The sequence below is a fragment of the Thermobia domestica genome, chromosome 11 (assembly GCF_964235325.1).
Source record: "Thermobia domestica chromosome 11, izTheDome1.hap1.1, whole genome shotgun sequence".
In the NCBI taxonomy this organism is placed as follows: domain Eukaryota; kingdom Metazoa; phylum Arthropoda; class Insecta; order Zygentoma; family Lepismatidae; genus Thermobia; species Thermobia domestica.
The window spans coordinates 255,945,117-255,970,511 of record NC_137464.1 but is presented as its reverse complement, the minus strand read 5'-3'; the positions used below and the strand labels follow the sequence as shown (position 1 = coordinate 255,970,511).

General features: G+C 35.8%; 1 protein-coding gene across 2 annotated transcripts in view; it reads left to right on the top strand.

Moving 5' to 3' along the window:
- Positions 1 to 25,395, top strand: part of LOC145664959 (sodium-independent sulfate anion transporter-like) — a 398,697-nt gene that overhangs the window by 311,879 nt on the left and 61,423 nt on the right. For both annotated transcript variants that reach the window (XM_081732100.1, XM_081732101.1), the window contains exons 3-5: positions 3,784 to 3,979; positions 14,097 to 14,317; positions 15,478 to 15,655. In XM_081732100.1, the coding sequence (XP_081588226.1) occupies positions 3,784 to 3,979; positions 14,097 to 14,317; positions 15,478 to 15,655 (595 nt within the window). The remainder of the gene's footprint in view (positions 1 to 3,783; positions 3,980 to 14,096; positions 14,318 to 15,477; positions 15,656 to 25,395) is intronic.

The following is a 25,395-nucleotide window of genomic DNA, read 5'->3' as shown; positions in this document are numbered from 1 at the left end:
AGCTTAACAGATAAACTGATGCATCTTGTATTTATAATAAGAACTAGTAATGCCATTGATTAGCCTGATCATGACCTATTAGAATTTTAACAGGTAAACTGAGGCATCTTGTATTTATAATAAGAACTAGTAATGCCAATGATTAGCCTGATTGTAACCTGTTAGTAGTTTAACAGATAAACTGAGGCATCTTGTATTTATATTAAGCACTAGTAGTGCCAACTATTAGCCTGATCACGACGTATTAGGAGTTTAACAGGTAAACTGGGGCATCTTGTATTTATAATAAGGACTAGTAGTGCCAACTATTAGTCTGATCATGACCTATTAAGAGTTTAACAGGTAAACTGAAGCATCTTGTATTTATAATAAGAACTAGTAGTGCCAACGATTAGCCTGATTATGAATTATTAGTAGTTTAACAGATAAACTGAGGCACCTTGTATTTATAATAAGGACTAGTAGTGCCAACTATTAGCCTGATCACGACCTATTAGAATTTTAACAGGTAAACTGGGGCATCTTGTATTTATAATAAGGACTAGTAGTGCCAACTATTAGCCTGATTATGACCTATTAGAATTTTAACAGGTAACTGAGGCATCTTGTATTTATAATAAGAACTGGTAATACCAATGATTAGCCTGATTGTAGCCTATTAGTAGTTTAACAGATAAACTGAGGCATCTTATTTTTATAATAAGGACTAGTAGTGCCAACTATTAGTCTGATCACGACCTATTAAGAGTTTAACAGATAAACTGGGGCATCTTGTATTTATAATAAGAACTAGTAGTGCCAACGATTAGCCTGATTATGAACTATTAGTAGTTTAACAGATAAACTGAGGCATCTTATTTTTATAATAAGGACTAGTAGTGCCAACGATTAGCCTATTTATCACCTATTAGGAGTTTAATAGATAGATTGAGGCATCTTGTATTTATAATAAGGACTAGTAGTGTCAACTATTAGACTGATTATGAACTACGAGGTGCTACCCAAGATGTCCGAGAAATTTTTTACAGGGCAAAACAATAGCAGTACGATATTCTACCGTTAGATGTCTACAGGTACATGCAATACGACTCTTTTGGGGAAGTAGTACTCCCGGAAGTATTTTTTCGCGCACTACCCTAGCCAACTGACGTATTATCAAGGGTGTTAGGGTAGAACAAAACGAACTCTATGGGGTTTCTGACCGCTTCGCTCGCTGCTGCTCGCTCAGCTATGATTCATAACGTAAGTAAATTATTTTCATCTTATTTTAATGATAAAAGGGTTATGAAAATTAAAAAAAACTTTCCTTTGTCCGGGTTTGAACCCACGCCAAAAGCGACTTTCATTACTAGCCTGCTGACTAGACGCTCGGGTACGAGGGCGACAGCATCTGCTGTTTGCTTTTTGCTATATGTATGCTACGTGGCGAGAAATAGATAAAGCCAACCAATCAGAACCGTGTATTTAGTTCCTACTTCTGGGAGTATTACTTCTCTGAAGGGGTCGTCATGTATTAGCTACTGAACCATGAAGTTGCGTCATCTTTGGCGCATTCAGTTGTGAGCAGCGTGACCACCGCTAGTACTTTCGTACTAGATCTAGTATCTTTTATAATATTTTAGTGTTCTAGTACGTTCACCAACAAATCTAGTACTTTTCTCTCCTCTTCTTTTCACATAAATACATTTGGCAGAGAAAAAAGAATCTCACGAAAATTTGGCAATGCACGAAAATTTCAGTGTTCCTGGTAACTTTTTCTGCCTTTCTTTTAAACAGTGTATTTACAAGAGCGGAAGTAGGACATAGGTACCATCCGGTCGTCTCCTCCAACGAGAAGGAATTCTGGCATTGGTTAGTTGTGCCTCGCTTGATAATTCATAGGGCTCGTGAAACGGGATGAGACTTAGTGTTTCTTTATGAATCGCGGTAAATGCTTTTGGTGCAATTGGTAGAGGGGAGGGAGAAATGAACTATGTAAACTATCTACAATCTTGAAATAGTAGATGTCAGCACAACAATACGAAGAAACGGCACGGCAGATACCATCTATCGAACTTTGACTTTAAAGAATTTAAAGTTGGGGGTTCTTTTAAGAACGTGGGGGTGACTTCTTCGCCCACAGGAGGGGAAAGCTGCCGGAAACCTTCTAGTAAGATATTGATATAGTAAAATGTCCTAAATAGTGTGAAACGGGAGCAGACAAAATTTTAGTACTTTTTCCCCCATATCTAGTGCTTTTCTTTCTGCATAGGTTAGTACGAAATAGTTTTGGTGGGTGGTCACACTTGTTGTGACTTGTAGTTGTGTGTGTCAGGATGTATTTCAATGCTTGCGATTTGTCAAATGGCTCTCGTTAAAAAGCAACGGATTTGCATCAAGTTCTGTGTCAAGTTAAAAAAAAAAAAAAAAAAAACGCAGCCAAAACCTACCGCGTGCTGAAAGAGGCATTTGGTGAGAGTGCACTGAGTCAAACACGAACCTTTGAGTAGTTCAAGTGTTTCAAAGAAGACCACGAATCTGTGGAAGATGATAAACATTCTCGTCGACCGTCAACATGCACAACACCGGAAATGATCATGAAATTACATGATGTGATTCGTGGAAAAAGAAGGGATAGAATTCACGATGTTTGTAACAGAATTCGACTGTAGTACGATACATGTCAACGAATTCTACCGATGAACTGAACGTGAGACGAAGTGCAGCGAAGTTTGGTAACATCGACCAAAGAACCTTAGGATTCGGCTGTGCACTGAGCTGCAACAAAAGGTTCGAGAGTATCCAAACTTCTTACCAGAGTCATTACAGGTGATGAATCTTGGATCTATGGTTATGACCCGGAAACGAAGCAGCAATCATTACAATAGAAGGCACCATCCTTTCCAAGGCCGAAAAAACCTCGACAGGTTCGCAGGAACAAGCTGATGTTGATCATTTTTATTTTCGATATTCGAGGAATTGTGCATAACGAATTTGTTACACCTGGTCAGAATGTCAATGGGAAGTTTTACTGGATGGTTTTGAAGAGATTGAGGGAAGATTTTCGGAGTAAACGGCTAGAGCTGTGGCAAACGGAAGACTGGTTGCTGCACCATAACAATGCGTCCGCGCACACTTGGCTCCTTGTGAGGAAATTCCTGCCCAAAAACACCATTTCAACGATCCTCACCCTCCCTACTCCCCTGACCTAGCCCCATGCTACTTCTACCTGTTTCCGAAGGGGAAACTCGCATTGAAAGGGCGACGTTTTCACTCTATTGAAGAGATCCAAATGTAATCGCAACGGGTCCTGAACACCCTTCACCCTGTGGACTTCAAGGAGTGCTTCCAAAAGTGGGAATAACGCTAGGATCTTAGCATACAGGCCAGAGGGTGTTACTTTGAAGGTGACGGAGTATATTAGGATGTAAGTATAGTTTTCTGATTTTTACAATTACATTCTCGGATATTTTGAGTAGCACCTGGTATTAGGAGTTTAACAGGAGCTTAACTGGTGCATCTTGTTTTTATAGTAAGGACTAGTTGTTTTCAACCAAGCCTTCAGTTTGTCTACAAATTGCCTACAAGCTAGCGATACCTCTTGGCATCATGCACCAGCCAGTCCTGTTACTATTAGGCAACCGTAAACTTTTAGAAGCTTGTCTTTCTTTTTTAAATAACGTTAAGAATTTAAGATAACTAATTATAAAGGTGATGTATACTTTATGTCTACAAAACTATGTTATTAGAAGATTCAAATAACTATGACGGTAGCAGCTTAGTTCATGCTCTTCTCTCTTCCAGTACGGTTTGTACTCTGCATTCGCTGGTAGCTTTGTTTACATTATATTTGGAACATGCAAAGAGGTAAACATTGGTCCCACAGCACTTATGTCACTTCTTACGTTCAACTATACTCATGACAAAAATGCAGATCATGCCGTGCTGTTGTGTTTCCTGGCAGGATGTGTGGAGCTTCTATGTGGAATTTTACAACTCGGTAAGTAGACTGATTTTTTTAAAATTATTATTATTTCAATTTATCTCTCACTATCATGGCTAATGCAGAATATTAGATTCTAATGAGCTCGAATTAATTAATTATAGTGTACAAAATATAGTTAAGCAAGCACGAATTTATGCCGTGAAGTCAATCCATGTTTGAGTGGCTCAGGCAAACATTAATGGTAAGTGCCATTTGCAGTGAAATTGAGTAATAGGTGGAATGGATTGTGATCGAACTACAGAAGAGTATGTAGGTAGTTTTATTTTGAAAATATATCTGTATATGGCGTGTTGCATTGCATTGAATGGGAATTCTCGATCTTCTTTCCGAGTGTACTCGAAATTAAGTGAAAAATGGAAGACAAAGTGGCTCAGTGGTAGAGCGCTTACGTTTGGTAGGTGGAGTTCCTGGTTTGGTCTCTCTCCTGGTAAGTTTGTGGTGGTCAACATCGTGTCCGTGGGTTTTCCCGGAGTACTCCCACTTTCTCATTCCACCAATAATTTCATCATCATTCACTTACCTTAAACATAATCTTCCTTAGCCTAGAGGGTATAACGTGGGACGTTAAACTCGAGGATTTCATTTCATTTCGAAAGTTAGAAAATGTGACTTACCTGTATCATTATGTTTCTCCCGAGCGGCTCATTTAATCTTGTCTCGCCATCTTCTAATAACGTGTATACTACCAGTGTTGCCAACAGGAAGTAGCTAAATAACATAGAACGTACCTACAAATGGTTACAGGTTTCTAAAATCATAAATAAGTTTATAACTGACAGAATGTAACAATAAAGCGAGCATGTAATATCTGTGTGTAATATTCTTTCTGACATTAGGGGCCGTGGTGGCTCAGTGGTACAGCGTTCACTTCTGGTGCATGGGGTCCCTGGTTCGATCCCAATTCGCGCCAAGTAAATTTTGTGGTGGACACACACCGTCTACGTAGGTTTCCTCGGGGTGCTCCCACTTTCTTCATTCCACCATTTCATTTCTCATCATCATCGTCTCCTTTAGCCTAGCCGGCATAAACGTGAGACGTAAAACTTAAATACGGTATTTCATGTCATTTTCTTTCTGACATTCTCAAATCAAACACTTTTACCTTAATTTACATTTTAAAATTATTTACAGAACGCTCTGCTCGTATCATTGCCCATAAACATACTTTGAATTATTTTCTCCGCTGTCAATTCTTGCAGTATTAATTGTAATAAACAAAATTGCAAGATCGAAACTGTTGGCTAAATGATGGAAAATTGTTGGTTGGCCACCATTCACTTTAAATTACATGAATCAACGTATCCTTCAACTTTGCTTTTTGCAAGAACGTCGATCATTGGGATAAGTAGGGCGCGCCAAAAAGTAGGACGTCTTACTAGGGTCCTCTCTTATTCCTCTATTGGTTATTTGGTTTATTGATTGGGGTTACGTTTCCTTCTCAACATCAAGTTTAAATGACACGGAGTACAAAGTTTTAAATTGGAGTTCGGATCACTACTCAAGTTTACATCCCAAATTCCACTGGGAATCGAACCTAAAACCTCACATACAGAAAGCAAGCGTGTCATTAGTGTTGCCCACGAGCTAAAAAGTACCTTTCGAAACTAAAGACGAAAAACTTAACAATTCTCGTCTCGTTTTCGAGATGGGACCAGGGCCGTGCCGTGGAAAATCAGCGCCCGGGGCGAAGGTATACGACGGCGCCACCATACATATATTCCAAACAATTTTTCGTATCTTTTTTCCTTTTTTCTCCCGAATTTTTCGCCCCCCTTACTTCGGCGTCCGGGGCCGTCGCCACGCTCGCCTTCTCTTCCCACGACACGGCCTTGGATGGGACAAGAAGTTACTCGAGTCTTCGTCAATACTGGTTCATCCAAGTCTTAGATCGCAAACAGTGCTTTAGTACTATATAATTCGTAGTATAATTATTTCTAGTGTAAGTTCGTAGTATAACTATAAATTCATAACGTGATTGTTCGGAACACAATGAAGATCATTCTATCAATGTTTAAAGATACGCAGGTCATTATACAATATATTTCAATAATAAATATCATTTAAATGTATTATGATTTAATATAACATATATTTCGTGGACCTCTCGTGAAGTAAAAGGATTCTAATGACTTTTAGATAAAAATTTTTAAAAAAATCAGGGCAGAAATTTGGAAAATGAGCCAAGGAAAAAAATCTTCGATTAGGATTAGGAATTAGATTTCTGGGCTTTATGCATCTAGGGCATGTTAGCATGTCACGTATTAGGGATTACGTTCCTCGGGACTCACACTATCCGAGGAAAGGGAAGGAAGGAAGTTGCCTGGGGTCTATATATTAAATACTATCCCGGCATTTGCCTGGAGTAAATGGGAAAAACCCAGGAAAATCTCACTCAGGATGACTGGCCTAAATAAACCTGTATACTTTTTCAACCGAGTGTCCCCACCGGGAATCGAACCCAGGACCGATCGCACAGAATTCTTCGAAAATCCAGACGAGACTTCTACAAACTTTTTGAGATGAGAACACCTAATCTCGTCTCGTCTCATGGTCTACACTAAGTCATTGCTTACAAAGAATCATTTTGTCCCTGTACTGAAATCTGATTGCACTCTTGCGGATCAGAGTAGAACAAAGAGTACTTGAAGATTTCGATCATTTCAAATATCTGAGAAGTATTTTGACGAAAGACGCGTACTACACCAAAGAGATAAGGTCGAGACTTGCCGTAAGCAAAAAAAAAAAAAAAAAAAAAAAGAAGAAGAAGAAGAAAAAAGAAAAGGTCACTCTTAACTAGGAGCCTTAATATTGGACTACGGTAGATATTGGTCAAGTGCTATATATGAAGTATTGGACTATATGGTTCAGAGACTTGGACATTTCGGAAGTTAGAGAAGAAATACTTAGGGAACTTCGAAACGTGATGTTGGAGGAAGATAAAATGGGCAGAGAGAGTGACAAACAAATATGTTTTAAGGGCCGCGGTGGCTCAGTGGTAGAGTGTTCACCTCTGGTGCTTGGGGTCCCGGGTTCGATCCCAGCCCCGCCAAGTGAACTTTGTGGTGGACAAACACCGTGTGCGTGGGTTTTCTCGGGGTTCTCCCGTTTCCTCCCTCTTTCTTCATTCCACCATTTCATTCATTACTCATCATCACCGTCTCCATTAGCCTAACCGGCATAAGCGTGGGACAAAAAACTTAAAGATTTCATTTTCAAATATGTTTTAAAACGGATAGGAGAGAAGAGGACGCTTCTAGCCACCATCTTTAGTAGAAAGGTCAATTGAATTGGACACATCTTGCAAAGAAATTGTCTTTCTCATACAGCGATAGAAGGAAAGCGAGGAATAGGAAAAAGAAGAAACACAAGGGATCGATGATTTGAAAAAAAGAAGAAAATATTGGGAGTTAAAAGAGGAAGCTGAAGATCGAGAAACGTGGAAGAAACATTTTTCAGACCCAAACTAAAAATAAAGGAGAAAAGAAAAAAAATCTTATTCGTCCCAGGCCCTGCCAAAAGGCAGAATTCTTAATAATAATAATAATAATAATAATAATAATAATAATAATAATAATAATAATAATAATAATAATAATAATAATAATAATAATAATAATAATAATAATTTGGCGGTGATAGCTTTTCATTTTCTGTTTCAATATTAGATATCTGTAGTTTGAAGAGTTACCGAACAGTATGGAACAAAACTCAACTTGGTCTGATTCAGATAGGAGCAGTGCACAAACATAGATACATCAATTGTAAGTACAGCATAATAGCCAATCTTCAGATTGACAAATCACGAAGTCATGTTGCTTTCTAAGATTATCAAGTGGAGTGGATTTTCCAAACTAAGGCCGTGTCCAAAAGATACAAGTGCACATTTGAAGTACGCTTATTTCCGGAAGTGACGTCACCTAGTGTGCGTCAAAAGGTCCAAGTTCACAAGTGTGCGAGTGCATAGTGCGTAGTGTGCGAGGATGTACACTACGTTAGTATACTTGTGTGCTTAATATGGCGATTTCTCGTAGAATGACCTAATAAAATTTTAATAGGCATATTCTTAATATTTTTGTTTAAGTAAATATATTTGTGGACTGATTTTATAATAATTTACTTGATAAACATACAAGTTAGTGATTTTACAAGTCGAATATAAAAATATTACGCAAATAACAAATGTATTTACGTTATGTTCTTTGAGTATGCAATAAAATTTAAAATAGTATAGGGAAAACAAACAAATAATTTCTTTATTAATGCTATAAAGACATTTGTGCTTAAGTATTACATGGTTTATGTAGCTTAATTGAAATAGTTGCACTATCGGTAATGCGGCTATTTGCACGTAAATGACAAATTTTAATGGTGTATGAATATATTAAGTTCTAGCATAGTATACATAGATTATTCATTTCTCTATAGCTACAGCTACAGCCGCAGCCGCAAAGGTTAATTCATAGACACATAAGCCTAATTTTATAGTTTTGATTCTAAACGAATTCCTTTCAACGATACCATATTTCCTTGCACTTGAGAGAGACTGTAATATCCCAATTACCATACATTGTGTATTTTTGACAGGTACCGAAAAGTGAAATACAGATCAAAAATTCCTTTCTCCACATTTATCAAAGATTTCACAAATTACTCCTGGTAAGTCTTTACTATGGCCATTTCATTTTTTTTATTCTTCGATTTAGCGATTTGATCTCTTGGTTCCGGTTTTAACAACTTGCCTCTTCACCCATATACTGTATATAAGGTAGTAGGTAGGTTGGTTCCTTTTTGTACCAAAGTATAATATTTACTTCACATAATATTGACGAGCGAGTGTTAGCGAGTGATGGCTGGTTGGAACCCCGCAGAGCACTTTCTTTTCCGTCTTCGTTACGAATCGGTTCATTGAACGATTCATTGAAAGAAATGTCCAAAGTAAAGACTCGCCTTCCTCTTAATTCATATAATCCCATTACTGTACCCAGTATTAAAAGATTATGAACAATAATTTCTTCCGTATAGTTGAACAATGAGAGCCATTACATTACATACTGTATTTTTTCATAAAACCGTCTCTTAATTTTCATAAAATACTTATTATATTTTTAGTAGTTTATTTTACGTTTATATTTGGACGAGAGGATTTGTTTCGTTACTGAATAACCATTTTCGCAGTGGGAAGCATGTAGGAGAGTATATTTCAAGAGAGATGTAGGGCGCCGAAAGCGTAGTAAAATGCACGTAAATGTTGAAGTGTATACAATATACAGAACTCCATTCAAGCAGGCTTATAAGATAGTAATCTCACTTTTTGTTGTTGTTATTTTTACCATACTACTTTCATTAGGGTTATTCGCCTTGAGTATGCATTATCCTTATAAATTGGTATTTCATAGCGACATAATAGCTTTTTTCTGTAATTTTGGTCCTCATGTTGTTCAACTTTACCATTTCTTTCCTTGTCATCCTTCTATGTGTTAACTTTTGCTGTAGATTAAGAATACAGAGACACAATTTCGATGATTTCCAGGTAAAATCAATAAATTCACAGTGAAAGAATAACATCTAAGGAACTTCAATATTAGCACAATATGGTAGAAAGAGTTCAATCAGTATGCCTGAACTGAAAGAATACAGTAGAACTACAACAATTATACTGTCATTGTTGTGAAATCTACCGTACAGGAAGCAATTATAATCAGTATCAACCCTCTCCCAAAGTAGTTTTGTGCCACATTATTGTAAATACCGCTCTCCTCGGTGTCCTAACGCTCTTGCACGTTGCCTACTTTCAGTTGCAATAAAATTCCTAAACTAATTCGCAAAAGTGTCTTCAGCGCCCTAATCACCAGTGCTACTCTTCTTTCGGGAGATTATTAAATATTCCCTCCGCAAGCATGCCTAATAAAGTAGAATATCGCCAATAGTTTAGTGTTTTTTATGTTGTTACGAGTTTATTGTGCACATAAGACAACGCACACATATATTATATATGTATTGCATTTATGCTCCGCTCTTGTTAATCTGCGCGTGAAATACCCAAAATGACAAATATTTGCAGGCACGGCAAAGCTGAAGTTGTTGGCATACATGAAAAAAACTCTTAAATCATTTTATGGTTACCCCATATAGTCAATCTGTACGGTTTATTTATCTTTAATATAACTGGAAAGTCATTCATCTAAAGAAAAAAAAGCATGCTAATTTTTTCTAGTACGCGAAATTCTCCCTTCTTTTATCATCAATGTTCCATATTCCACCACAACGAGGCGCTGTAAGCAAGTGCTGATCAAAAGCTAATTTTACGAAGTGTACACTATTTAGTGTGCACTCGATTTGTAGACTTCGAGTGTGCATCCTCGAAGTGTGCACTATGCACTTTTGGACACGGCCTAAAAATGAGATTATGTATTTTAAAAAGGAAGAAGAAGAAGAGTAGCATAGAAAGAAAAGAAGGAAATCATTAAAAGAGCTGCCAAAGAAGGTAGGAAGAAGAAGAAGAAGAAAGTAACTTTTATTGTTTCTTCTCGGAAAATTAACCTTGAGGACTACAATGAGCATCACTGAGAAAATTATACTTACGTAAGATGGCGTCAAAAGAAATTCCAACTAACACCTTCCACAACAAAACATTTCATTTCCACCAAAGTGTACAAGATGATGCAAACTCATCTTTAAACTCAAAAGTGTAGTGTTTTAGTTTGATTAAAGGAACGCCACGTCATCATCAGTTTATTTGTAATAGCTTCTCCCTTGATAGTGTAACACCAGGTTTTAGTCTTACAAATTAAAATACTGTGCTTAACTTTCTTATAGAACGGCTATGTCCGTCCGACCGTCTGTCTATTTGTCGACAACTATGAGAGGAAACTGGAAAATATAGCGAGAAACTATTCTTTTTTAAAAGAAAGCATTCAGAATGTCAAGAAAATGAAATGAAATCTTTGAATTATATATGCTGGGTGGGCTAAAAGAGACGATGATGATGAGAAATGAATGAAATGGTGGAATGAAGAAAGTGGGAGGAAACGGGAGAACCCCGACAAAACCTACGCTCACGGTTTTTGTCCACCACAAGGTTCACGTGGCGGAGGTGGGATCGAACCCAGGACTCCATGCATCAGAGGAGAACGCTCTACCACTGAGTTATCGATGTACCAGCATATCAAGAGTGGATCCATTCTCCATTCTTACCATTCAACTGAAATCGGAAGTGGTTCAAATCAATATCGATAATTGTAGAACAAAATTATAATACAGTGGTGCCCCCCCTCATGTCCATGACGCACCCCCCCTCAATTGTCTATCCGTAGGTGTTCTTCCATGAAAAAAAAACTTTTCGATTAATTTTTGCATCCCCTCAAACATATTTATATAGATTTTTAACCCCCCCCAAATATTTCAATGACGCACTTTGCGTCATAGCACCCCTTTGTGGGCACCCCTGTATAATACATGGGTATAATGGTTTCTTGATTTGAATTTAGTGATCCAAGAATAAGTTCTCACGTTTTAGTAGATACAGTATGTCCATAAAGTCGCGGAACCCGCAATATCGCAAATTTATTCAATTTTCTGATTAAAAGTTAATTTTATCAATGTTGTGCAAATTCTCATTGCTTATCATTAATTAACCTAAAACACACCTGTTGCAGTAATTTTACAACAGTGATGCAGTTTCTCCCCCCCCCCAAAAAAAACACCAATTTCACGGACTTGCATTAAATAGTCTTTTTATATAGCAACACTGCATCAATATTGTCACATTTTCGCATCAATGGATAAATGTTGAGGCATACTATACATATACACAGGAATTTACCCGCAGAAAATCAGTTTTGTGCAACTGAATGTTGATTTTCTTCATTTTGCACATTTTTATTATTTTTTTTTTTTTATTTTACACTTATGCTAATTTCTTTCGTTACTACACAAAAATGTTACAAGGTCCAGCATTGATCATGATCTCGAAAATATCTACATAGAACATGCTTACATTTGTTTTAAGTCTCAGGTCTTTATCATTCTTAGATCAAAAGATATACGCAATCAAACTTTGGGTTGCGCGACTTTACGGACACACTGTAGAAGAAGATAATCTAGCATTATTGATATTCAGTCGTTTAGAGGAGTTGACTCTGACATTGACCACTAGCTAATAACAGCAATAATAAGAGAGAGATTATCGTTAAATAAAGGAAATATTCAACTTCTAAAAACGGAGAGGATAAATTTAAGAAATTAGAAAGAGGATCAAACGAGAGGGGAATACCGTGCCGAATAGATTGTCAGTTTTAGAAGGTTCGAGATAATAGTTTTGAGGATAATTGGGTTGAAATTAGAGATAGCATTAACATTTCAGCCAAAGAGAGATTGGGGTACGAAAATACATAGGAGCAATCCTAACAGCACAATTACATAGCAGGCATATGCCTATCATGTTCCCTCAGGTACATGGGAATGTGTCCAGTATGTGCCTTATATACTTCTGACAAAGAAATCACATGGATGGCAAATGATAGTCACAGTCTATGTCCGCCCTTAGGAACATGCCTGATATGTACCTGGGGGAACGTGCCTAGTATGTTCTGGGTCTTTTCCATACCGTAAGCGTCAATGAACCACAAAATTATTCCCCCAAAATATGTTACATCGCCTATATGCATAATGTGTTTACATTAAGGTGAGTCTAAAAAACACTTTTAAAAAGTAAAAAAAATGTACTCCATGGTGGGCGCGAACCACCAACCAGTGGATTACTAGCCGCGTGCTCTACCGACTTGGCGATGGAGGCAATAAAGACAATGTAGAGGCAGTAGAGGGATAAATTGTTGAGGTCTTTTGAATTTGGTTAATCAGAGTGCTCCTTTAATCGCGTATATTCGATGATAACCGTTTGGAATGCGATAAAATCTACTCGCCATGTAATTTTATAACAAAATGACGAGTGTCTATTTACTTTATATCATGGTTCTTCCACATTCAATTTCAAATGATCGGCGACAGTTGCCATCTAATAAAGTTGATGCGTTTGTTGCTTTGAATACACAATCGCTTAGAAAAAGAAGCAACAAATGCATCAAATGTGGGAGATGAATTTAGAACAACAAAATGTAGCATGCCTAGCACATCTTGTGTTATTGGAGTAACTAAAACAGTATGGTACCTAGAGGACGTACCTAGAACATGACAGGTATATGTCCCAAGTGACGACATAAAAACAAATGACTGTTAGAGTGCCAAACTGAGACAGGTATATAAATGCTATATTTGTGGTACATAGTTGCAAATATCAATTAGGTGTAACAAGTACCTAAAACTGTAGGTAGTTGAAGTACATACTTAACACATGGATATCACATGTGTCAAGTGTCGGGGTACCTAAAAAGTAGCTGGGATATCTAAATAACACATGCCTAGCACATCCTGCGCTGTTAAGGAAACCATGGTTCCACCAGGATTTTACTAAATTAGCAGAGAAGAGAAGACACAGGATACCAAATCCAAAAGATATATAAGTGCACAAAATTTCGTGACATCAAGCGGAAAAGTTCCAAAACTTTTAGAACAAAGAAATATTATTTTTGAAAGTTAAAATTGATGAACATAAAGATAATAGTAAATTCAAAAACATTCGAGACATGTATATGAGCATCAACGAATTTAAGAAAATCTATCAACCTTATGCTTATATATTAAATTGAAGAAAGCCGATGGAATAATTCCCACTGACACAGATAGCATTTTGAATAGATGCAAAGATTTCTTTGACTACTTAACACGCAGCCAAAAAAAACTAACGTACATGGATAAAGTAAATGTACACAGTAAAACTATATGTTCCAAAGCCTAATCGAATAGAAATCCCTCAAGTTCTAATATTTCCTCCCCCCCCCCCCAATTTGGAAAATATAGCTGTAGTATGTAGGCGATAAATGTATTCTTGGCCTAGAGCTTTAGATTCCCTCTGAAGTCGAGAAGACTTATTAAAGAAAAACACAATGTTCTTATGATTTCACACCCTGATTCCATATTATATAAACTACATGTGTTATATATATATTATATTTTATAATGATTGTGTTTTAATTTTGATCATCTCTTGTGACAGGATTCTTGGTGGAGTTTGTCTCGGTTCCAGTAGTCTCAGGGTTCACATCCGCTGCAGCCCTCATCATAGCCAGCTCACAGCTGAAAGGAATTCTGGGAATCTCATTCAAGTCAGAAAACTTCGTTGACACGTGGTACAATATTTTTAAACACATAGGAGAGACGAAGTTATGGGACTTAGTCCTAGGAGGCGCATGCGTCATTATTCTTTTAACACTTAGGGTAAGCACTTAATTATTCTTTTATTAAATCTTAAAGATTTCATTAAAATTAGCAACCGTTACAAACTTTAATTTTCTGAAAGTATTTAAAATGTTGGTATAAATTACTATGAGCGCTACATGTCATATGCGGCTCATTATCAGTGGCGCAATATTTCAGTGTCACGTAGGAAGCTTTTGAAAATACCCTCTTAATTCAACTAGTTTCTAAATTCTACGTAATCCAGTCCGACAGGGATATGAACACAGACATTTCGATGACGGTTAGGAAACTTATGCTGTTTAGAGGAACTCGAATCTCCAATGGGTCTTCTCCTAACGATCGTCAGAACAAAGTAGCGCTTGTAACTAGTTAATTGATTTATACTTTTCTATGTATTCAAAAACAGAAGTAAAGTTTTATACTTTTTATCTATTCAAAAACAGCAGTGCAGTTTCACACCTCCTAATCTATTCAAAAACAAGTAATTTTATACCTTCTATCTATTCAAAAACAGAAGTGTTTATATCTTCTATCTATTCAAAACATAATAAGATTATACTTTCTATCTATTCAAAAACAGAAATAAGGTTATATCTTCAATTTATTCAAGAACAGAAGTGAAATTTTATACTTTCTATCTATTCAAAAACAAACGTGAAGTTTTATACCTTCTATGTATTCAAAAACAGAAGTAAGTTTATAACTTCTATCTATTCAAAGACAAAATTGAAGTTTATAACTTCTATCTATTCAAAACAAAGTGAACTTTACAACTTGTATCTTTTCAAAAACAAGTAAAGTTTATGCCTTGTATCTATTCAAAAACAGGTGATTTTATACCTTCTATCTGTTCAAAAACAGAAGTGAAGTAACTTCAGTTCATGAGTAAAGAATAAAAAGCACATTTAAAAAAAATGGCTGTTGCCTCTAAAGCAAAGATGACTCTTAAACTACCAGATTTCAATACATAACTCACAAAAAATTTATCTTATATTAGGAATTCGTTTCTTCTCAGTTAAGAATTGTTAGCTTAGCTCTCTAGCACTTCATCGGAGCTCTCTTAGATGATGAAATAGCGGAAGCTATAATTATGCCACTATAGTGGAGATTCATAATACGCGAAATTATACTTTATTTTTCGTGTAACTTTTTAAAAAATCATATATGTATAATTGCAGAAATTCAAGGATGTAAAAGTTGGACCAAAGGACTCAAAGAACCTGACTAAACGCCAGCGAGTAATAAACAGATTTTTTTGGTTCCTAGCTACTGGAAGAAATGCAATGGTGGTGGTCATTTGTGCTTCCATAGCTTATGCCTACGAATCAAGTGGAGGAGCTCCTTTCAGACTTACTGGTAAGTTCATTTTCATCTATATGAAGTGTACCTCACGATTTAATCTCAAAACGCATGTTATCTTGTCTTGTCTTCATCACCATTAATGGTGTTTAATTATTTGATGCACCAACAACTAAGGTTTTTTGTGCTACAAATGTAGAAATAGTGAATTATTTGTGTTGAAATGAATTATTTATATAGAATTGTATTTAAAAAATTGACAAATGGCGGACACCGCCATTTGCAATTATTGGCCGACTTGAGAGTCAAATTGCCTGATTTATATAGTTAAAAATTGAAATAAGTTTTTAAAAATTACATTCAGTATAATCGTGAAATTAGTGTGTAGTATGCCAAAATCGGGAGAAGTATAAAATTGTCATAGTAGGGAAGTATCAAAGTCAAAATCGGGGAGGAGGTCCAGCGGGACGAAGAGGGCCAGCTACCCAATTGATCAGGGTGTAAAAGTTTAAAAAAGGAAATGAATGAAATATAGATGAAAAGAATAGTTGTGGTTGAAAGTATGTGTGTTTGTAAATAAATATGAATATGTATGTTAAATGTAAGATGAACACTTTTCACTTTAATCACTTCCTCTTCTCTACAACACTGCAAGAGATGTTGTCACTAATGAGGTCACCGCTGAACTCCCGTGTTATTCTTCGTCAAACACGTACCTATTTGTTTCCATAGTAATAATTTTGAAGCAAAAGTAATGAAAGAAATTAACTCCCGCAAACAATAACCCAGCTCGATCTGTTGTCTATGGTTCTTCTTTACTTGTTGAAGGTAACAGTACTAGTATTGTTATTTGCATCCTATTATTATTAGAGATTCCTCATGGTCATGTGGTTAGTGTATGCGCCTTTGACGCACGAGACCCGGATTTGATTCCCGGTGGGAGTTCATTTGCTTTAGGTCCCACTTTAAACTGTACGTTTTATATAGCTCAAATGCTACAAGGGATGATAAATTTCAATCCAACCAATTGCTATTATTATTATTATTATTATTATTATTATTATTATTATTATTATTATTATTATTATTATTATTATTATTATTATTATTATTATTATTATTATTACATCTCTACGATGGAGGATCAATAAGCAATACTAAATTTTTTTCACACAATTTCATACTGATCTGACACGTGGAAACTGAAAAAAGAAAAGTACTTTCAAGTCCGCATTGTAGTCGACAGTTGTTTGATTAAGTGTATCTCTACGGCAGAAATGTGAACTACTGATTAAAGAAAGCAATGTGTTACGGTCTTCTGCTTTTGAAAAGCGGAGAGGTGTAGTTTTCTTTCTTTTTTTGGTAGCCATAAGGAGAAATCCGGAAGAAATTCACAGAGATAGTATACATGGATGGGGAAGACCATATGGACCTTAATAACATATCCAAGTACTGCAAAATTCTTGAAGAAAGCCTTGTAAATCTAGCGGATTTGCCAAACGCTGAGCATTCAGTAACAGCATCAAGGGAACAGAGTGTCACAGTCATTGAAGAGACAACTCGTAATGACCGGTGAATCCATCTTCGAACTTATCAAAAATGCTCAGCATTTCGTACGATACCATAACCAACCATACCTGGCCCAATGAAGAACTTGGCCGACTTATGTTTCAATTATGATGAAGAAATCAAATCGGTTGTACGCAAATGGTGATACTCCCTATTCCAAATTTTGAAGATTTCTATGAGCAGAATATTTTGAGATTTGTGCTACCAATGGGGAAGATGTGTTGAAAAACTTGGCGACTATGTTGCAAAGTAGTGTTAATACGAGTCTTTTATTTTGGTTAGGTTGTTGTCATGTTACTACACTTCCTTCTACACAAATAAGTGTGGATTATTTATTGATCCATTCTCGTATTTCAATATTCATTGTTTTTGTACCTAAGTATTTAATAGTCTTAGTTGTGAGTAGTTTAAGTTACGATTGAAATATATACGTAAAATACCTTCAAGTTCCAAGTGAATACTTGAACAAAACATGACAAAAAGTTCATAATAAAGTTATTCAACATAAAAAAAAGTTATATTTGACAGAGACCGTGAATATGTGTTAGTCTGTGTTGCATCTACTCTCTTGGATTCCTGATTTGGATTTAGGATTCCAAAAATAGGTTCCATTTCAGCTTTTATTGCTTCTATTTACACCGGAACAAGTGATAGGAACCTACCACCATTACCGGTTTCAATGTTGATACCAACAGAGGAAGAACCATAAGAGAGAGCGAGAAGTTGTTTTTAATATAAACTAAGGGTCTCAAGAACAGATTTATCTCCCCGAAACTGAATGATCGACCACTTTCCTTTTGAATTAAATCCCCTTACTTCGGAAACTATAGTGTGACGTCGGGTAGCATAGTCGCTAACTGGAATTATTGACTGGAATAGTAGCATAGCTGGAATGATCGACTATCACCAAATAAAACACAAATTTCCATTTGTTGACACAAACCATTACGGGAAAAAGCCCATGGTCTCACTTTAACAAGTTATTTAATAATTCTGCTCTATTTCTGCCCAAGTGAGCTATAATGAACTTTCTAGCTCATAGTTCAAGAAGGGTGTGTTGTAAGTAAGGAACCTTGTGGAATGGAACAAATTCGTAAAAACTTATGTTGAGTAATCATAGGAGCATATTTTATAGTTCTTATATAGATTTATGGTCACCATGGTTCGAAATTGCTAATTAAAAAAAATATGTTGGCCAATCAAACGTTTACTGACATTGATCCAACAGTTTCGACCACGCACTCCCAAAGATAGTTTTACTTCTTTTGTAATGGCTACGTTGGCCATTCAATCAGCTAGCAAATGATTCATAAAATTGTTAATCCCAACTTTGGGCCAACGTTAGTGCTTGGTTGGCTTACTATTTCCAACTATTGCGCGTACTATCAACGCTGCTGGATAATTATTATGCAATTCTATGGATTTTAATGTAAAATTTAACAATGAATGTGTAAGAAAAATAATTTTCTCTTTACAATTAAGGTTTATAATTAAGAACTCATGAGGCGGGCCAGGCACGTAGCCAGGATTTGGTGAAGGGGGGGGGGTCCGTGACATGAAATACTGTGGTCATCACACCAGGGGCTCGAACATTCTAAACAGTTTTATTGGAACATATATTGGTTCGTTTAGCCAGGATTTCGTAACGGGGGGGAGAGAGTGACAAGAAATTCTGAAGGCCCAAGAGCTCGATCAATCTAAACTACTTTACTATCAACATATATTGATTTGTGAGGATATGTTGGTAAGTAATTTAATATACTATGAAGAAATCTCGAGTAAAATAAAAAAAAAAGTATTGAAAAAGATTAAAGAATATTTACACCCTTCCTCTGCTTATTCAAATATAACAATTTTCGTTTCATTATGACCTCAACTATTATAGAAAGTACATATTCACTATTATAAAAAGTACATACTCAATAATGTCTTGTAAAATATTTTGCAATATCTGCGTTCCTTTTTATGTTGAATCAAATGTTAACAGGGCTTTCTTTCCACATATATTTTTGTTTTATTATTCCGTTAACTACTGTCTGTTTCAAATGACAGGTTAAAGGAGCAGTAGAAAATTGTTTTTGAAATAAATTGCAAGGATGCGATGACGAAAAATTATGATAAAAAAATGCCCACGATATTACACAACGGCATTATGCTTTCGGAAGCTTGAAATCTCCCTGACTAGTAGCAGAAATTCTGAGAATTTCGCAACTTTTCTAGAAATTTCAAATTCCCTGACTCTTCCAGAATATATCGCTCACCTCGCAATCATGTATTGCAAGTAATACAAATTTCCTCATAAGAAAGAGTAACCAAAAGCTTCCTGTAGTTTATTTTTAACACTGATCCTTCTTTTTCTCATTTCATTTTGTTTCATCCTTCCTTATTTTTCTCATTTCTGGTCTCGAAGGGGGAGTCCCCCCTTGGCTACGTGCCTGGGTGGGCGCATAGACGTAACTAAATGGGAGACCTGACCACCATAGAGCACTGTTTGCCCTTCTAAGATACCAATGGATCATAGCTAAGGTTCTTTTAATTCTCGGAAGTAAGGGGCCATACCTCCCTATCAAAATATCCTAGTAGTAGGGGTCCGCGTATATCTCGCCGAGTCAGCAAAAATTTTTGTGACGTCATAGGTCAAAGGTCAATGACCTTGGCCCGGGGTCAATGACCTAGGGGTACCTAGGACCACCCCCTCTAAATTTTGGCAGGGGTACCTTGGCCCACCCCCTAAATTTTGGCAGGGGTACATAGGACCACCCCCCTTAAATTTTGGAAATTGCCAAATTTAAAAATTGGATGTGGTAGCCTAGGACCATAGTATGTACCTCTATCAGTATTGGGTGTCTATGTCGTTCCCTTTTATGGGTAAAAAATTGCCAAAAATTTAAATTTCGGGGGTTTTTGACCTAATTTATCCCCTTTGATGAGGTATTATTACCCTATATAGTTATATGGGCGTATACAGGGGTCCATTACCTTTCATAAGACATGGGTATATTAATGCACCCCTTGAAAAATTTGGGAGGGGGTACGTTGGCCCACCCCTTAAATTTTGGAAATTGCCCAATTTAAACATTTGGTATTATAGTACCGGACCCTAATATGTATCATGATAAATTTGGGTGGTCCACCTCGTTCACTTCTAGGGGTACACAATTGCCAAAATATAAACGTAAGCAATACGTTATACCACGTGTTTTGTTTCGACCTAAGTTATCCCTTTGATGAGGTGTTATTACCCTATATGGTTATATGGGCGTATACAGGGGTCCATTACCTTTCATAAGACATGGGTATATTAATGCACCCCTTTAAAAATTTGGGAGGGGTACCTTGGCCCACCCCTTCATTTTTAGAAATTGCCCAATTTAAACATTTGGTATTATAGTATAGGACGCTAATATGGATCACTATAAATTTGGGTGGTCCACCTCGTTCCCTTTTAGGGGTACAAAATTGCCAAATTTTAGTACAACCACGTGTTTGGTTTTTAACCTAATTTATCTCCTTGGATGAGGTCCTATTACCTTATATGGTTATATGATCATGTATAGGTGTTCATTCCCTATCATAAGACATAGGTACATTGGTGCACCCCGGGAGGGGTACCCTGGCCCACCCCTTCAATTTCAGAAATTCTCCAATTTAAGCATTTGGTATTATAGTACAGGACCTCATTATGTATCATGATAAATTTGGATGGTCCATCTCGTTCCCTTTCATGGGTACGAAATTGCCAAATTTAGGTACAACCACGTGTTTGGTTTTTGATTTAATTTATTCCCTTGGATGAGGTCCTATTACCTTATATGATTATATGGTCATGTATAGGGGTCCATTTCCTATCATAAGACATAGGTACATTTTTGCACCCCCCGGGAGGGGTACAATGGCCCACCCCTTTAATTTTGGAAATTGTTCAATTTAAACATTTGGTATTACAGTATAGGACCCTAATATGGATCACTATAAATTTGGGTGGTCCACCTCGTTCCCTTTTTAGGGGTACAAAATTGCCAAAATATAAACGTAAGCAATACGTTGTACCACGTGTTTGGTTTTTGACCTAATTTATCTCCTTGGATGAGGTCCTATTACCTTATATGGTTATATTGTAATGTATAGGTGTTCATTTCCTATCATAAGACATAGGTACATTGGTGCATCCCTTTCAATTTTAGGAGAGGTACGTACCTTGGCCCGCCCCTTAAATTTTGGAATTTTTTTGATTTAAGCATTCGGTATTATAGTACAGGACCTTAATATGTATTATGATAAATTTGGATGGTCCACATCGTCCACTTTCATGGGTACGAAATTGCCAAAATATAAACGTAAGCAATACGTTGTACCACGTGTTTGACATTTTGACCCAATTTATCTCTTGGATGAGGTCCTATTACCTTATATGTTTATATGGTTATGTATAGGGGTCTATTCCCTATCATAAGACATAGGTACATTTGTGCACCCCTTTAAAATTTGTTAGGGGTACCTTGGCCCATCCCTTAAATTTTAGAAATTGCTCATTTTATATATTTGGTATTATAGTACTGGACCCTAACATGTATTATGATAAATTTGGGTGGTTTACCTCGTTTCTCTTTCATGGGTACATGTTATATGGGTATGTACAGAGGTTTATTACCTTTATATGTTTATGTTCCCTTTTAAATTTGGGGAATTATCAAATAACAAAATTCGGTAAACCTTTTTCTAGGACCCATTGGTGTTCCTCTTATGGCCAAATATTCAAAATTTAAAGGTTATTGACCGGCTTTATTATTGAATAAGTACAGGATTTATTACTTTTTCATAACACACAGGTGTATTTGTGTACCAATCTTAAATTTTGGGAGGGGTACATTTCTTATTGTCATATCAATAATTGGTAATTGGATAGTATCTCATTCATTGGGTAAATCATTGTGAAATATGAGTATGATCACGTAATCAGTTATTGACCTATGATGGAATTAGGAGTCCAGGACATTGGAACATTGAAACTTTGTAGGATAATTTGAGAATTGCGTTATTGGTTTTGGTTATTCCCACCAAATATAAACGTAAGCAAGACGTTGTACCACGTGATTGTCCTTGATGAGGTAGTGTACAGGGATTCATTTCCTTTGTTGTTTTACTTCTTAAGTTTGAGTACACACACACTTCTAGAAAACAGTTGGTTCTACTCAGGTAAACAATTGACGGACATTATTGACATTATTGAACATATAATGATATGATTAACTCTAAGACTTAGGTATATCAAGAGAAGTATTCTTTAAATTTGGGAATGGTGATAAACAGAATTTTAACATAAGGTGCGAAATTTGAAACAATACATTGAACTTTAGTCACAGCTCATAGTCTAAGATCATTGGTGGTGATTGATTTGAAATCTGATAGCTAACCTTATTGAATCTTATGACTCATAGACGAAAGGCAATACATGCTACAACACTGGCAAAGTTATTGTTAATGCAATTTGATTGGTTGATCACTATCTTTCCTGCAATCTGATTGGTTGATCACTATCTTTCGTGCAATCTGATTGGTTGATGATTTTCAAATCTTTGCTGTATTCAGTTTTAAGTTTTGTTTAACATTTAAAAATCTTGGTTTCGTTCAACATTTTGCACTCACTGATAAATATGATCAAAACCGTTTATTTGTTAATCGAATAGTTAAAAACCGGATAAAGTTTGACGGTTAACCGTGAAACGTAAAATTTTTTTAGTTTGAAATTTTTTTGCTTGAAATTTTTGGTTTGAAAATTTTTTCGTTTCCAATTTTTTTTTTCAAAATTTTGTTTGAGATTTTTTCGTTTGAAATTTTTTGTTTGAAAATTTTTGTTCGAAAATTTTGTTTAAAATTTTTTGTTTAAAATTTTTCGTTTCCAAATTTTTTGTTTCAAAATTTTGTTTGAAATTTTTTTCGCTTCAAAATTTTGTTTGAATTTTTTTTTGGCTTTGAAATTTTTTGTTTGAATTTTTTTTCGTTTCAAAATTTTGTTTCAAAGATTTTTGTTTGAAATTTTTTGTTTCAAAGTTTGGTTTGACATTTTTAAAAGTTTGTGCACTCGTTAGTAAAGAACCGGAACTGTTAGAACAAAAACCTCTGGCAACATTGTGGTGCAATAGTACACGTCAGAACCTGGGGTTGTACTTGAAATGAAAAAAACACAATTCATTGAAATGGATCATTTTATTACACTCCACATACATCCATACCAGATAAATTATCTGGATATTGTCGATACAATGTATTTTGAACTTCTTGCACTAGTTTGTCTTTAGCGTATAATTTTAATTCCAATTGAAGTCTTTTAAGGTCTAATGCAATATCAATTGGTGGAAACTCAATGTCCATTTGATCACAAATAAACTGTTTATCAATACAGGTATGCACCCACGAACGATGTTGACAACCATCACAATATCTAGATACATGTTGTACAATATGCATAACACATTTTTCAAAATAGTACTTTTTCAGGAATATACTTGTTTTGTTGCACACTTCCACTGCATGTTTCACACACTGAAATACGCTGATGAATTTGTTCCATTCCGTTTGTGTTAGATACACCATGTTGCGAGGGACATGGAATGTACTCTTCTTACGTAATAGCACCATCTTCTCTTCGAGGACTGTACGCAGCACCACTTCATGATTTGAGCCTAATGATTTCACTATGGTCACATTTAGCTCATCATGAAAATAATCGTTCATTTGGTCGATTCGTGAACATAATATTTGCCATTCTTCACAGGTCAGTTGTACACCAAATTGTTCTGCTTTGCCCAATCGAATCACAGGTTCAAATGTTCTAGCACTGATACCAATCATCACATGTTTTGTTTGAAATATATTTATTGGATAATAGCTTGCGAAGATGAACTCTTTATCGTTAGAAGTACACATCTTTCCTCCTGAAAAGCACTTGCTCAAATGATTTCGTGGGATGACACTGTATTTGCTGGTTTATAGTTATTGCTGACGTCATTGGTAAGGAATGTTCTGACGTTTGAATTCATGATTTCATCACAGTTGCTGACGTCATGCCGACCAACCACATTCATACAACTACGGCTGATGTGCTGACGTTTGAATTCATGATTTCATCACAATTGCTGACGAATCTGGCTGTGTACTAAATTCAAGTTGATGACTTCGACCCAAGAATCCTTTGTAACATAAAGATACAGATCCAGTATTTAAGAAACGTAGCAGTTCTTCTTGTTTTGATGCTTCCATGGGTAAATATCTTGCTGGTAAAATTATATTCTTATCATTTTCAAGCTTCACTACGATTCTTAATCCAAACTTTGTAGGGATTTTTTCGCTAGCTAAGATTCTATAAGGTACATTCTGTTGTAAATCAGTAATCTTGGTAAATGATTTCATCACATCACGCGTGTTTAGAAACTGCAGACAAGTAGCCATGATGATGTTATCATGAATACTAACTCGAACGATACTTATATATGATGAAAAAACTGATGACGTTGCATTATCATGTTCTGGCGTGTACTATTGCACCACAACGTTGCCAGATGTTTTTGTTCTAAACAGTTCCGGCTAGTGCATACCTGTATTGATAAACAGTTTATTTGTGATCAAATGGACATTGAGTTTCCACCAATTGATATTGCATTAGACCTTAAAAGACTTCAATTGGAATTAAAATTATACGCTAAAGACAAACTAGTGCAAGAAGTTCAAAATACATTGTATCGACAATATCCAGATAATTTATCTGGTATGGATGTATGTGGAGTGTAATAAAATGATCCATTTCAATGATTTGTGTTTTTTTCATTTCAAGTACAACCCCAGGTTCTGACGTGTACTATTGCACCACAATGTTGCCAGAGGTTTTTGTTCTAACAGTTTCGGTTCTTTACTAACGAGTGCACAAACTTTTAAAAATGTCAAACCAAACTTTGAAACAAAAAATTTCAAACAAAAATCTTTGAAACAAAATTTTGAAACGAAAAAAAATTCAAACAAAAAATTTCAAAGCCAAAAAAAAATTCAAACAAAATTTTGAAGCGAAAAAAATTTCAAACAAAATTTTGAAACAAAAAATTTGGAAACGAAAAATTTTAAACAAAAAATTTTAAACAAAATTTTCGAACAAAAATTTTCAAACAAAAAATTTCAAACGAAAAAAATTTCAAACAAAAATTTCAAACGAAAAAATCTCAAACAAAATTTTGAAA